The 14974-nt window shown below is 33.5% G+C and overlaps 1 protein-coding gene across 2 annotated transcripts in view; it reads right to left on the bottom strand.

Annotated features, from left to right (window-relative positions):
• Positions 1-1979: 1979 nt before the first annotated feature.
• Shoc2 (SHOC2 leucine-rich repeat scaffold protein) overlaps positions 1980-14974 on the bottom strand; it is a 67260-nt gene continuing 54265 nt past the window's right edge. For both annotated transcript variants that reach the window (XM_013017718.1, XM_013017717.1), the window contains exons 4-9: positions 13337-13467; positions 8980-9168; positions 7214-7336; positions 5467-5604; positions 5027-5144; positions 1980-3654 (exon numbers count right to left, since the gene is read on the bottom strand). In XM_013017718.1, coding sequence (XP_012873172.1) covers positions 3446-3654; positions 5027-5144; positions 5467-5604; positions 7214-7336; positions 8980-9168; positions 13337-13467 — 908 coding nt within the window. In that variant the 3' untranslated portion in view covers positions 1980-3445. The remainder of the gene's footprint in view (positions 3655-5026; positions 5145-5466; positions 5605-7213; positions 7337-8979; positions 9169-13336; positions 13468-14974) is intronic.

Below are 14974 nucleotides of genomic sequence, written 5' to 3'. Positions count from 1 at the left end.
GCAAGTGTGTACAAGAACAAAGTGCTAAAGGGTAATGAAACCAACTCCAATTTTAAAAATTAAAAGTTAAAAAAATCCCTTATTTATTTTTAAAGTTTAAAAAATAAGCCCAGAAATGTTCCCTCAGAATTATTGTTACCACAGGCAATCTATTTAATAACAAAGAACTGACATCTATTTGACAAACATTCTCATATTTTCTTAACAACTTATTCAAGGTACTCCCTTAAATACCAATCAATGCCATACCTCTCACCTACTGAAATTTTCCAACTATATAATCAACCAAAGGTGGCCATGCTCGATCCAATTGCGCAAGTGAATGAAGGCTAACAAGCACAAGAATAAAGCAAAAGGCAAGTTTTGGCTAAGATATTTGGTATGCTATTTTATCCTTCCATCACAGCTGTGCAAAGAAAATGTTCCCTCATAACAAGTCATTTCAGTTAAATTTGATAGATTTCAAATTTATATTTTTATATTGCTTTTAATCTTGCCATCAAGTTTAATCATGCACAAGCAACCAAATATCTTGATTTGCCTGACACAGTTGATACATGATTGTCATCCCCAAACAACTGCTTATAATGCCCTTCTCTTTCCATTCTAAATTGTCCCATATACTTATTGCTCATTCTTATTAATAAAAATTATAAATTCTGCAAGCTGGAAGTAGATCTTATACATGTAACTTCCAAATTACCCAGATGAAAAACTTTCAAAAAGTAACAAGTTATCACACACACACAAAAAAACTCACAGACTAACCGCGATACAGAAATTTATCCATTTTAAATGACTGGTTATAGGCAAATTAGAAATATGCAATTACCTTTGTTGGAGCTCATTCTAATTGTATCACCCACCTTTTTAAGTACAAATGAAGTCAAGGCATGTTTTCCTCCCAAGAGTTTTTAGCTTCTAGTGTTTTCATTAGTACCCATCCATAAATTATTTACTATTTCCCTTTTCTGTATGAAATAAACATTTGGAACTTTAAAAGTGCTATGTTAAAAAAAAAGATTTTTGATGCTACCATTATAGTTTTCCTGCTACAGATGATCAAAGTTTAATGTTTTTGCAATCTAATATTCTCTAGCATTCTTACTTTATTTACTGAACTTCATGAATAGATTAAATACAATATCTCTATAAGAAAATAAATTTTTGCATGTCAATTAGCCCAATTATAGTTCCAGGGAAAAAGTCACTTTACATGTAGTCATTCAACAATATTGTTTACCATTTTCAAATTATTTAGTATTAGATATCTTGTTTTCACCAGGATGTCTGGAGAGTCCTTTCTAGTTTCCTTGTGGTGTAACGAGACATTAATGGGCTCTTTCTTACAAGGTGGTCTATGCAGAAGAGACAAGTCTTATTCATGCTTTACTTCTGTATGTAAGATTGGGGTCATTTTGTACATCTGTGCAGATTAACATAAACAAAGGTAGGGGAACCAAACTGCTTTAAAACTATTTTCGTTCTGAGAAATGATCACATATTCATTCTTAAGAAACAGCCATCAGTTACTATCATTAAAATTCAAGTTCCATAAGTTACTATAAAAAAAAAACACACATACACATATGCTCTAAGTAGAGCTGAAATAAACAAATTCATTTTATAAACAAAAATTTAACTGAAAAGCCACAGTAGATGGAGAAAAGAAAGGATATTACTTGGTAAAATCCAGTGACATCTACAATAGTTTTACAGCACATTTAAGCATTCTAGGGTTTTATATCTTTACCTGCCTTCCATTTCTCAGTTGTTCTTTATAAAATTGCCAATTATGAATGTAAATATGACCTCAAACTCATCCTGAATTTGAATGCCAGAAAAGCAAAACAATCCAATTTTCTATCTTAATATTATAGTCTTATTTTTAAAGTTTTTTAAACACAATGCCCAACAAAATGGAAAAAAAAGCAGCAATACGTAAATATACATAATAGTTACTCATTATACGGGAAGTATTTTTAGGATGATATCTAGAATTCACTTGCTCTGTAAGTTTCCTCAATAAGTAAACTGACTTAAGACCAACACTACCAAAAATAACAGTACTACATAAAGGGGCACACATTTACAATTCTGCTAGTCTTGAAGGCAGTAAAGCGAAAGAAAATATATAAAATAGCACATGCACATCTCACATAACATCCACAGAACTACCAATGGCTTCTATGCAATGTGCCTCTTTCCCATAACTGTACTACCAACTACCAAGAGAGGAAAGATGAGATTAAAAGTAATGGTACTGAACTGAATTGTTTGAAGCCAGTGCCCCATATATGGGGAAAAGTGCATTTAGTTCAGCAGCAATACAGCACAGTGTGAAGATATTGTGCTTAGACACAGAGATTCCAAAACAGATAGATGTACAAGGCAAGTCAAGATATAAAACCATAGTACACTGTTAAATAACCTTGAAACGTACATATATTGCAGTTTTCAAAGAAAGACATTCATTTCATTGTACAAGGATAGGGAGAAATCCTTAAAGTTACCTATTGTAGTTTATGATATAATAAATACATATCTATATAGCATTGTATATACATATATAGAATGTGTGTTTATGTGTAACTTAGATATCTGCCAAATTTCTCTGTTGGTTTTTGTGGCTCTGCAATTTTCTGGAATGAAAAGCTCTTCACTACAAGTTTCTGTTCCCCCAAAGTTAAGAAAACATATTTATACTCAGAAAATCTTAATACCTGCCCCACCCAGACTTACCTCCAATACTTTGCTTCCATTAATCAGAGAAGCAAAATTAATGGAATTCTAGATTTTTTGACTGTGTATTTTTACTTTGCTAGCTGTTTCAAAAAACAATTGTCTTTTATATTCAAACCAGCTAATGCAAATTCTTTAACAGAGGATATAATCTATATCTGACTGATTAAAACAGAGCAAATCAAAACAAAACAAAATCCAGTGATTTACTCTGACTGTAAACATACATAAAATTTAAATCTCAAATTTCAAAATAAGTTAAAGAAAAGTTCTGTCTTTGGGGCCTATAATACTATAAAGATCTGATCTCTGGTATGGGGACAATGTATACGAAAAGTTGCAACAAAGTCCTTGGCCCATATTTTTCTTAAGAGGAAAGTATACCAAACTATACTACTTCTGTTCCTTAAATTTAGTGACTTCATAATTGGTTGGCAAACTTTTTAAGAAAACTGGCATACCAGGTAACACAACAGAAAAACATCCATCAAATTTAGCAAAGAAAACTTATGTAAGCCTTTTTTTTTGTACAGAATTAAAAAAAAAAATCTAAATGGCTATGATTCCTCTATTTGCAGAAACACATAATGCGGTCTTTATAAATCTGCCATATATATCAATATCTACATAAATAGATACAGATAGATATGAAACAATGATGGCAGTCTATTTTTGAACAGTGTGTAGGAACAGCAGGTTTGAATCAGACCATGGCACGATATGGACCCTGCATCTTTAAAAACTGAATGATGAAAGACGGCCCTCCAGCAACAATCTGAGGTGGAAGGTGACTGAGTGGACAGTTCTCAATACTCATGATTGAAAGCTTGCTGCAGAGAGCCAGCTCAAATGGAAGGCTATGCAGGTTGGGGTTATCATTCAAATACAGTTCTTCTAAATTCTCCAGTGTACCTGTTTAAAAAAAAAAGTCAGTTTTTAAAAATTATTTTTTAAATTAGCCACTATTTTTAAAAATTCAACTGGGCATTAAGTACACATATTTCATCTTATTCATTTCTCTTCATCTGAAGTATCTCACAACTAGATCTCAGGGCTTTTTGTTGGCTTTTTTAAAACCTCAATGTTCAGACCATACTTCACTAAATGGTTGTTTTAAAGCCTGGCATTTTCTGAAAGGAGCCCTCTCTAGAAATTCCATTTGAGATGGCAAGGCATTCAAAATGTATTCTAAAATTCTAGAAATGAGTGCCTACAATCATTTTTCTATTATATATAGTATGATAATTTCACCTAATCAATTTCTCATGTCAATAGTTTTTGTTAATTGGCACAAATCTTTGAGAGTTAGCATACATTTGAAATTTTTCTTAAACAGATGCAAGTAATAAATTTATTTACCTATAAGATTAATAACTATTTAGAACAAATCTACATAAGTAACTATTATAGGTAAGAAAAGAGAGGCTCTCAGAGTTTAATGAGTAATATCCAAAACAGTGAAGCTAATAAGTAGCAGTTAGATTTTAATTATTTACTATCTCCCAAACCATTCTTCACCACTAATCTATAATGGTTCTGTGACAGTTCACTAAAGGTAACAGAAAATAATACAGAATTATTCATTTAAGGACTCCTATGTATTCAATGAAACTTGCATAGATTTAAAATTTAAGACAGCCATGTTGATTATATAAAATGATAAAGGAAACTCTTGGAAAAATCCTAAAGTACACCCAGAAGTTGATATAAGTCGCATAAAGAAATGTTATTTCTGAAGCTAGTCATGGTGATTTATGCTGCAATACCAATACTCAGGTGACTAAGACAGGAAGATCACATTTGAGCCCAAGAGTTAATAGTCATCAGGAGTCACACAGAGAGGAGCTATCTACCCCAAAAAACCCAAAACAAACAAGTAAAAGAAACAAAAAAAAGCAACAACCACAAAATATACTGGTTAATTAAAAACAAATCAAGAACAAAAAAATATATGTTTTTTCAGCATATATTACCAATTCAAGTCTATGTAATTTTTAAATTTGGAAGAGAAAATAATTCTTACAACTTGAGATTATATAAAAACTATTGGAAATATAACTGTAATAAAGGATTCTCAAATATAGTATCAACCCTAGCATTCCATGAGGATACATAACCAGAATCAACCAACCAATACCGGCCACTAGTACTCAATTATAAAATAAAGACTGAAACAGGATATAGGTTCAGTTTACAAAAATAGACTTGTTAAACATATCTGAAATATTGTTTGAAAGTACAAGAGCAAATTATTAGTACAGTCAAGTATCCCTAGGGTTCATACCTATTTCCTCAGGAAGATGCGTGAGTAGGTTCTCTCCAAGGCCTAGATGTGTGAGATTGGTAAGGTGACCAATGCCTCTGGGAAGAGTGGTCAACTGGTTGTTTGTCAAGACTAATTTCTAAAAAGTTAACAAAAGAAAAGACAGTTACAGATACATTTCCTTTATGTGATGAAAACTTATCTAAAGAATAAAAACTTATCTAAAGAATAAAATACATTAATAGGAAAATTAAATTGGATAGGATTCACTAAATATTCTTTTAAATCATTTACTAGTAGGATGAAAGTAAGTAAATCACACAAACATAAAATTTACCTTCATAAAGAAAAATCTATGATTCAAGAATTAGATCCCAATTTTAAAAACTTTATGTACAATTTGGAATGAAATCCAAAAATCTTAATTATACAATTATAGAGCCATGAGGATACTATTTTACCTGTAAATCCTTAAGATAAGCAATTTCATTTGGCAAGGACTCCAGTTTGTTCTCCTCTAGATCCAATTCTCTTAACTTTCTAAGATTTCCAAGACCATGGGGAAGCTTCTTTAGAAGATTATTGGATAATATTAGAACCTAAAGAGAAGTTATTGGCAGTATTTACAACTCGTGAAAGTATATTATATATTACTTTATGTCACTTAAAATGTATTGAGCAATGCTGATTCTCATAAACAATGAATGTTAAGAGTAATACTCAATTATAAAACACATGAAAGATTTAATTTACTGTTCTAAAATATTTTTAATACTGTATTATTGGAAAGATACTATTTGATTTTGTCAAAACTAAAGCTAAGGAAGTAATTTTAACTAAATTACAAAAAATTAAAAAATACTATTTTCACTAAGATTCACAGTCAATGTGCTCTGCCATAGAATAACTACAACTGTCCAATGGAATCTGATTATTTATTTTAAAAAACCCTTATAAATAAATCATCACTTAAGGGAGATAACAATTGACTTATAAGTGACTATATAATGTTATATTTGTTATACAACATTATTATGTAATGTTACATAATACATTTGACTAATTTGTTATTTGTTGTATTTATTACATTTCAAGGTATCCTAAAAGAGTCTAAAAGCAATAAAAACAAAAAGAAGATAGTCTTTATTCTCATTATAATTAGTAGGCGAGTAGGGAGATAATCCTGGGAGTTAGGATAGTGAAAGGAGCAATATTTTCCCCCAAAATTATATAACCCATAATAAAATAAACATATGCAATAAGACTAACAAAATACTAACAGCTACCAATTGTCATCATGTGCAGTACTGCATTTAATCTCAGTTGCAACTATATATAAAGTACCATTGTCCTTATTTTACAGCTTAGCAAACTAAGAGCAACTTTAAGATTACTCCCAAATCTGTTCAACCACAAAGTCAATGCTTTTAACTATTTCAGTCACTATTTCACTTATTAAATAACAGGATTTTTACAAACATGAGATGAAAAAAAAGAATACCATAATATATACTATTTTAGTAAGCTTTTGCATCAAAATGATGAAAGGTCTAGGTACTCAAGAGGGAGAGGCAATCATTCTTGACTGAAGAAGTTACAATAAGATGGACCTTTCATTACGAAAAAGCTTCTTAAAAGAAAAGAAAAAAAAAAAATCACCCAGGCCCAGAGTTCAGGCCCCACAACCAACAAAACAAACAGATGAAACAAAAAAGATGAGAAAAGAGCACTATAAATAATGTGAGTCATAGGAATAAGCATACAGAGCTAGAATTATGAATACCACATTTTCAACAGGTTAGCAGGCAGATGATTAGGATGGAAATTAGGCCTAAGTCACAGAATCTTTCTAAGGTATTAAATTCTAATCCGAGGAATCTGTAATTATTTTTGGTAGACAGTGTTGTTTTTCTTGAGAAAAATTAAGGTAAAAATGTGTTATAAAGATGCTAAATGCTAAAGATTCTCTGTAGCACTTAACCTTTTGATTGGTAAGAATTAATTCAGAACCTAAGACTAAGTAAATAATTCATCATCTTAATAGGGCTGTATGTCCAAGGGAGTTCAAATTATAACTTTTCATTTTTAGCTTTGCCATATAGAAACTGCTAGACTAACCTGAAACTGGAATGTCCGAGAGTTCTTAATGCTCACATATTTTATGATGAACATTAGTAGAGAAAGTAATGCTCAAAAGATTTCACCCACCTCAAGAGAAACAAGACCAGATACATCCTCAGGGATCTTTGTGAGCTGATTAGTTGCTAAATTCAATTCTACCATACTGGTCCAAGTTCCAAAATCCAAAGGAAGTGATGTCAACTGATTGTCCTGGCAAAGACAAAAAGAAGCACCCCAGATAGAACTTACTACTTTTGAGTGACAAAAGGGGTCACATCAATTAAGATGCACTGTACAAATGATTTGTTGAATGGTAATTCTTTTGTACAACTATTTAAAATAGATAATAAAAACATAATTTTAAAAAACTATTTAAAATAGATAATAAAAACAATTTTAAAAATCACTGCTTTCTATATGAGGAAAAAATGTTGGGTTTCATTTTAAGTTCTTCAAGAGAAAGTTTTGTTTAACATTATGTTTGATTTGATTTTACTGAAAACAGTAAGCTGTAATAAAATTGGATCCAAAAATGTGTAATCAAATACAAAAATTAATAAACATCTGGTCTACTGTGTCCTAAACCTATTACAAAAATGAACATTCAGAGTCAATATTATTACTACTGCATTAGTAATTCGAACTGCGTATATTTATCATATAACCAGATTTACAAACGGTATGCTTAGAGATTAATATGGAATTTACACTAGTTCACTTATACATATCAAATTATCATGAGACACACATTATATTTATGATCAAATATAGTTAGAAAAAAAAGAAATTGCATATTTAGACTGGAAAGGATCACAGTTGAATGGATTACCACAGGCAAAAAGATGTAGTATGATATGACAGAAAGAACACTACCTGGAATAAAGAAACATATGTTTCCTGGATTCCTCAGCAATGAATCAGTTATGTGGTCAATTCCAGGCCTAAAGTTTGTTCATTACAAATTAAACCACTGGACTAGATAATCTTTCATTCTTCTTTTCAAAACAAACTATTACAAATGTGAAACCCATTCACAGTATAACACATAGACAAGTAAAAAGAAACTGCACATCACCCATAAGTAAGTCTGATCTCCAAAGAGAAACATTGTGCTTTGGAAAAACACTGGCTGTGTGTGTGTATGTGTGTGTGTGTGTACACACAATATCTAAGTACTTAATACATAATTAAACATTAAAAATAGCTTTTGAAAACTGTGTGTGTGATGAGATTTTTACATGCTTTGATTTTTACCTAATGAACTGAGAATAATACAACTGATAACTTTTTTTTTTTTTTTGGTGCTGGTCTCGGGGCTTAGGTACTATTGCTGGGCTTCTGTGCTTAATTAAAGCTAGTGCTCTATCACTTGAGCCACAGTTCCACTTTCTTCTTTTTCTTTTTCTGGAGATAAGAGTTTCGCAGACTTTTCCTGCACAGGCTAGCTTTGACTGCAATCCTCAAGCCTCAGCATCCTAAACTGCTAGAATTAAGGGAGTCAGCTAGCAGCAGGGCCTGGCTATTCAACGTTTTCCCCAGAGAATACATTTCTTGGCTCAATAGTATTCTACTGAAGTATTACTTAGTAAAATCCTTATTTGCATTAATTAGTTGGTACCTATGATACAGGAAGTTCCTAATAAATATCCCTGCAACTGTACATCTATGACACTATTTCCTGAGAACAAATTCCTAACAAATATCCTAAGATGCTTGTTGTATCTGATAAAAATTGCTCAGAAGTATTTAAGACTTCATCAACAAGGTATGACTTTTTGCTTTCTACACCAAAAAAGAAAATATAAATATTAGATTTGTGGTAAGTCCTCCCTTGTCCCAGAACAGATGCTTACCTTCATATTCAGTTTACTTAATACTTTTGCTCTGGAAAAAATTCCAAATGGGATTTTATTGATTCGATTGTGTTCCATGTTGAGGGAATAGATGGTAGAAAATTGAGATGGACCTCCCACTGGATATAACTGGAAACAATTTCTAGCCAAGGTCAAACTATTCAGTTTCACAAGACTTGATAAAAGACTCTGCAAAAAATAAAGACAGAAACAACAAAATAACCATAGTTCAGAACTGAAACTAGCCATTTCGAATAGAGCAGCAGTTCCAAGCACAAATATCTCAGTCGCAGACTGAGTGGGTTGGTTCTGATACCTTGTCCATAGGACAGTTATTTCCTGGCAATATCCTGGCCTTGTTGAAACTGGAGTCAATGAAGTCAGATAGATTATCAGATTTCATAGAAAAAAAGAGGAAATTCTCCTGACTTCACTATTCTTTGGCTTCAGTGGACATAAAGAAAACATGTCTCTAGGTGAGAAATATCCCATATGTGCCTAGTTTTGGGTTATTTTTTGGTTGGTTGTAGGGCTTGAACCCAAGGCCTGGGCAGTGCCACTGAGCTCTTTTGCTAAAGGCTAACTCTCTACCACTTTGAACCACAGCTTTACTTCTGGTTTTCTGGTGGCTAATTGGAGGTAAGAGTCTCAGGGACTATTCTGCCTAGGTTGGCTTTGAACCATGATCCTCAGATCTCAGCCTCCTGAGTTGTTATTTCCTAAGAATGAGCCACCAGTGCTCAGCCTAGGTAGCTGGAGACTGCTACTGAACATGTTAAGTGTCTAGTCTGGCTCTGATAATGACTATAGGACCACTCCTATATAGGTCTTAGTTACATATTTATCTCTAACATAGTACTAAGATGAACATAATTCCTGGCACTGAGTGGTTACTCAATAATGTATGATTCCTTTAGGAATCATTACCTTCATGATGTGTTCTATAAAGTAAAATTTGAGAGATACAAGTATCGACTAAGTACTGACTAAATATATAACCCTACCTACTTCTATTTAAGCTTTGTACTATGTGACTAAAGTGCTAAGCACAAGATAGAAGACAATTAGGAAATAATAATCATCAATAATTACATCAAATAGGCTCTTGTTTTTCAAAGCCTAGTTCAAGAAGAATGAATATCCCCTGGGAGCAGCATAGAAATGCAGGCTCTGGGCCCACTCCCACAGGATCATAAAACTCACTGTAGCAAGACTCCCCAATGATTTTATGCTCATTAACATTTGAGGAACTCCGAGACAGTCTACTATAGTAGTTTTGGATCTAGGCTCTATCTTTTAATAGCATGTAACTTGAACAAGTTACTTTTCTAACCTTGGTTTATTCATTTAAAAAAATATTGGTGCTTTCTTTTCTTTTTTTTTTAAAGAGGACATCACTGCAAATGGTGGGATTTATTTACTTATTAATTTTATCATGTTTAAATAGTTGCACAAAAGGGTTTCAACTTGTCAATTTGTATAAAGCATCTTAATCGGGCACCCTTCCATCATTCTCTCCTCCATCTATCCAACCCATCCATCTCCTGAAATTATTTTCTAGGTTGTAGTGAAGACACACACACACAAAAAAATACACAAAATTTTTTATAAAACCTAGTGTATAAAAAGTGCTTAGCCAGGCACCAGAGGCTAACGCCTGTAATCCTAGCTACTCAGGGGTCTGAGATCTGAGGATCGCAGTTCAAAGCCAACTCCGGGCAAGAAAGTCCCTGAGACTCTTATCTCCAATTAACCACCAGAAAGTCAAAAGTGGTACTGTGGCTCAAGTGGTAGAGCGCTTACCTTGAGCAAAGAGCTCAGGGCCTGACCCAGGCCCAGAGTTCAAGCCCCACAACTGACAAAAAAAGGGGGGGGGACTTAAAAGTTAAATCCCTCTCTACTTAAATTCAAAGAAGAAATAATGAAGTAACTGAAAACAGGTTAAGATGAGAACTAGAAGAATTTTAAAAAATACTTTATATAGTAGAAGAAAAGATTCTAGATTGAAGCAAAAGCACAAGTAAAAAGAAATGAGCACATTGTGAGCCATGCAGGGGTTCAAACTTTGCTGCCCATTACGACATTGTGTGAGATGCCAATTAGTGTAACTGGCAAGTCCACTGAAGGAATAAGTAACCATGCAATTGAAAGCATAGCTGCATAGTAAACGCCCATTTGTTCTTTATACTGATCATTTAGGTGCTACCCTTTACATCTGTCTGTTGCTTCACAGAAAGTAATTAAGAGTACAGACAAAAATGGTCTTGGGAAAACCTTTCTGGGCCTTCAACTTGTTTGAAAATAAAGAAGAGTGTGTATATGTCTACATTAAAACTAGGCCATTTTCAGACAGTTTTCAAGTGGAAAAACTTCATCATTTTATCAACTCTGATTTCAATAGTATAATGAGTCTCCATTGAATATAATGAGTCTCCATTTTTCTTACCTAACCCGGCTGGAATGTTTCATAAGTGCTGTATAATGCATTTGATTTTCTTACTGTGCTTATTATAAATGCGGATAATTACATTTTTTCTTAAGAATATTACTTCCACAACACATGACAATTTTTAAATAAGAATTAATGCTTCCTTTGTTTGGACAATACCAGTTAAAGGTTTTCTCCATAGGATCTCTATTTGAAAATGGGCTGGTGGGTGCTGGTGGCTCACATCTAAATTCTAGTAATCAAGAAACTAAGATCCATTATATTCACTAGACACTAAGTTGGAAATGAACTTTAGAACTTGGGGAGGAAAGGAATGGGGAGTAGTAAGTAGGAGAAAATGAGGGAGGGGGTAACAGTGTTTAAAGAAATGTTCATTATCTTTTCTAACTGTAAAAAAGAAAAACAATTAAAAAAATTTTAAAGCAACAGATCCACAAGATTGAAGTTTGAAGCCAGCAAGGCTCCCTTCCTGCCCTTTTCCTTTCCTCCTCTTTCTCCTTCCCTGGCCCCCACTTTCTTTTAAGTAACGAAGATTGTACCCAGGGCCTCACTCATCCTAGATAAAAACCCTGCTACTTGGGCCACACTTCCAGCCCTTTTGGATTTTTGGAATACGGTATCCCTAACTTTGCCTGTGAAAAGCCTCAAACTTTGATCCTCCTGAGTAGAAGAAATTATATATATGCATGCCAGGTGCCAGTGGCTCATGCCTGTAATCCTAGCTACTCAGGAGGCTGAGATCAGAGGACTGCAGTTCAAAGCCAGCCAGGGAAGGAACATCCAGGAAACTCTTATCTCCAATTAACCACCAGAAAACCAGAAGTGGTGCTATGGCTCAAGTGGTAGAGCACTAGCCTTCAGCTGAAGAGTGCAGGGACAGCACCCAGACCCCACAACTGACCAAAAGAAAGAAAGAAAGAAAGAAAAAATAGAGTATCTGAGATTATAGGTATGTAGCACCTCCTCCAGCTTTTAAGACATTTTTAATTATCAGGAAAAAAATGATTCTATGAAACTCATTCAATCCATAAATTCACAGTTCCATTGGTTCATTTGGTAGAATACTAAGATATGTGCTTACATTTATAAAAATATGTTGCATATACTAAAAAAGCAGCACATGTGTCGTGTGTGTGTGTGTGTGTGTGAGAGAGAGAGAGAGAGAGAGAGTGTCCCCTAGGGCTTGAACTCAGGGCCTGAGATCTGTCCTTGGACTTCTTTCATTCAAGGCTAGTACTTATTCTACCATTTGAGCCACAGCTCCACTTCCAGCCTTTTCTGAGTGGTTTACTGAAGAGTCTCACAGACTTTCCTGCCTGGGATGGCTTCAAATCTTGAACCTCAGATCTCAACCTCTTGAATAGCTAGGATTACAGATGTGAACCTCAGATCTCAGCCTCCTGAGCAGCTAGGATTACAGACATGAGCTACCCGTGTCCAGCTGCAGTACAGTACACTATTTTAATGAAGGGAAGGTAAGAGTGAAACTGCACTCAATTATTAAGACAATTAAAAAGAACACTGTGTCTTACCCAACTAAGCCATAAGCAAAATAAAATGTTTCCTAACAGCATCAACACAAGTTTATACTACTTAATAAAAAAGTAAAAATAAAAATTTTGGTAATTGCTGTATGTGAAATACTAAGTTTTAATATTACTGCATCAGTAAAGCAATAATTTGGATTGATGGGAATTACAGCAAATATTAGACTTGATTTAAAAACTGTATGCTAGAAAGATTATACTTTCTAGAATACTTTATGATAATTGAGCTGGGAATGGCAATTTAGCTTTAAATAATAGCTACATAGCGTTTTCTTAGTAGCATCTAGTGCTAGCTCCCAAAATGATGTAAGATTTACAGAGTGCAACAGGGAGATATTGCTTTCTTTATTTCACTTCTTACCTCTGGTAAAGTAGAAATGTTATTGTTCTCTAAATTTAATTCTTCAAGTGCACTGCATTTTGCTAGTGATCTGGGTATTGCTGAAAGTCTATTATATCTCAGACCAAGTCGATTTAAACTGGACAGGTTTCCTGTAAATAAAAAAATAAAAAATAAAAGGAATTTATTTTTTAGAAAACCTAATGAGCCTCTTACTGTGACTGGATATCCACTATATTCAGAATTCTTTTGAGGTATTATTTCAGCAAGATCCTTAACTTCTATTAAAAATTTATATTAAAGAAACAAAATAAGTTATAATTTTTAAATGACCCATTAGCAAGTGTCAGTATCATTAACAAATCAATCTTTAGATCCAATTTAAAACAAGTAGCTATATAGATTGAGCATTTCTAACATGAAAATCTTGAAAACTCCCAAATCAGATATGTTTTAAGCATCATACACAAATATATGAATCAATGATATCTAAGTATAGCCAGCTTGAACACAGTTGCCACTAATAAAGGCTTTTTATTTTCTACACATTTTATATTTTGCTGTCAAGATTATATGATAAGGTATACATAACATACCTGGATAAGTATCTTATCTGCTATCATAAATATTTGAATTAAATTCCTCAAATGATATACATATAAGAAAATAAGTCCACTTTGATATAAAAGGTAACAGTAGAAGAATTTAGGTCAGTATTTCTTTGCTATGTCACTGCTATGACATTTTGGGGTTGGTCAAGTTAAAAGGCCTATTACTACTTTTACTTCTAAATTACCCAGGTTTTCCTAAATGTTAGCAATCACAGAAATGGACATCTGTGTGCCAGCCAAGAATTTCTGCAGAGAAAATTATGAGGACTTTCTATTTTCATTAACCTTATGAACCAATTCTTTTCTTTTTGTTTTGCTTTTTCAAAAAGCTGTTATATGATCAACTTAATTTCTCGGATACATTACTGTTTGTTAAGAAAGTAGACAGTAGTCTATAGCATAAATCATAAGAAGACAAGCATTATGCCTTAAATTCTTAGTTCTCATTTACCTATTCCTTCTCTTCTAGCTGAACAAACCAGTGACTGGAGTTTCTAAAATACATGACTAATTAAAGCTAATTTATATTCCTTTGTGTTTTAAATCACTGACAATAAAAAATCCTTTCATGAGTCTATTCTCACCTATTATAATGTAGGAAAAACTTAGCAGACATCTTTACTATTCCAACTAGAAATATTTCTCAGATGCTTAAACTCATTACATCATGTTCCTAGAAGAGTGTTGGGAAACTAAGCCACCAAGAATTTGCTACTTCTAGTCTGAGCACCAATGGCTACTCAGGTGGCTGAGAACTGAGGATTGTGGTTCAAAGCCAGCCCAGAAGGAAAAGTATGGTTATCTCCAATTAACCATCAGAAAACCGGAAGTGGCACTGTGGCTCAAAGTGGTAGAGCAATAACCTTGAGCTGAAGAGCTCAGCGACAGTGCCAAGGCCCTGAGTTCAAGCTCACAATGGACGGACAAGACAAAAATCATAAAGAATTTTGCTAATTCTAGCCGGGCACTGGTGGCTCACGCCTGTAATCCTAGCTACTCAGGAGGCTGAGATCTGAGGATCGCGGTTCAAAGCCAGCCCGGGCAGGAG

This window comes from Dipodomys ordii, unplaced genomic scaffold, assembly GCF_000151885.1.
Source record: "Dipodomys ordii isolate 6190 unplaced genomic scaffold, Dord_2.0 Scaffold36, whole genome shotgun sequence".
Lineage (NCBI taxonomy): Eukaryota > Metazoa > Chordata > Mammalia > Rodentia > Heteromyidae > Dipodomys > Dipodomys ordii.
The sequence above is the reverse complement of the archived record's forward strand: the minus strand, read 5'-3'. Positions and strand labels throughout refer to the sequence as shown.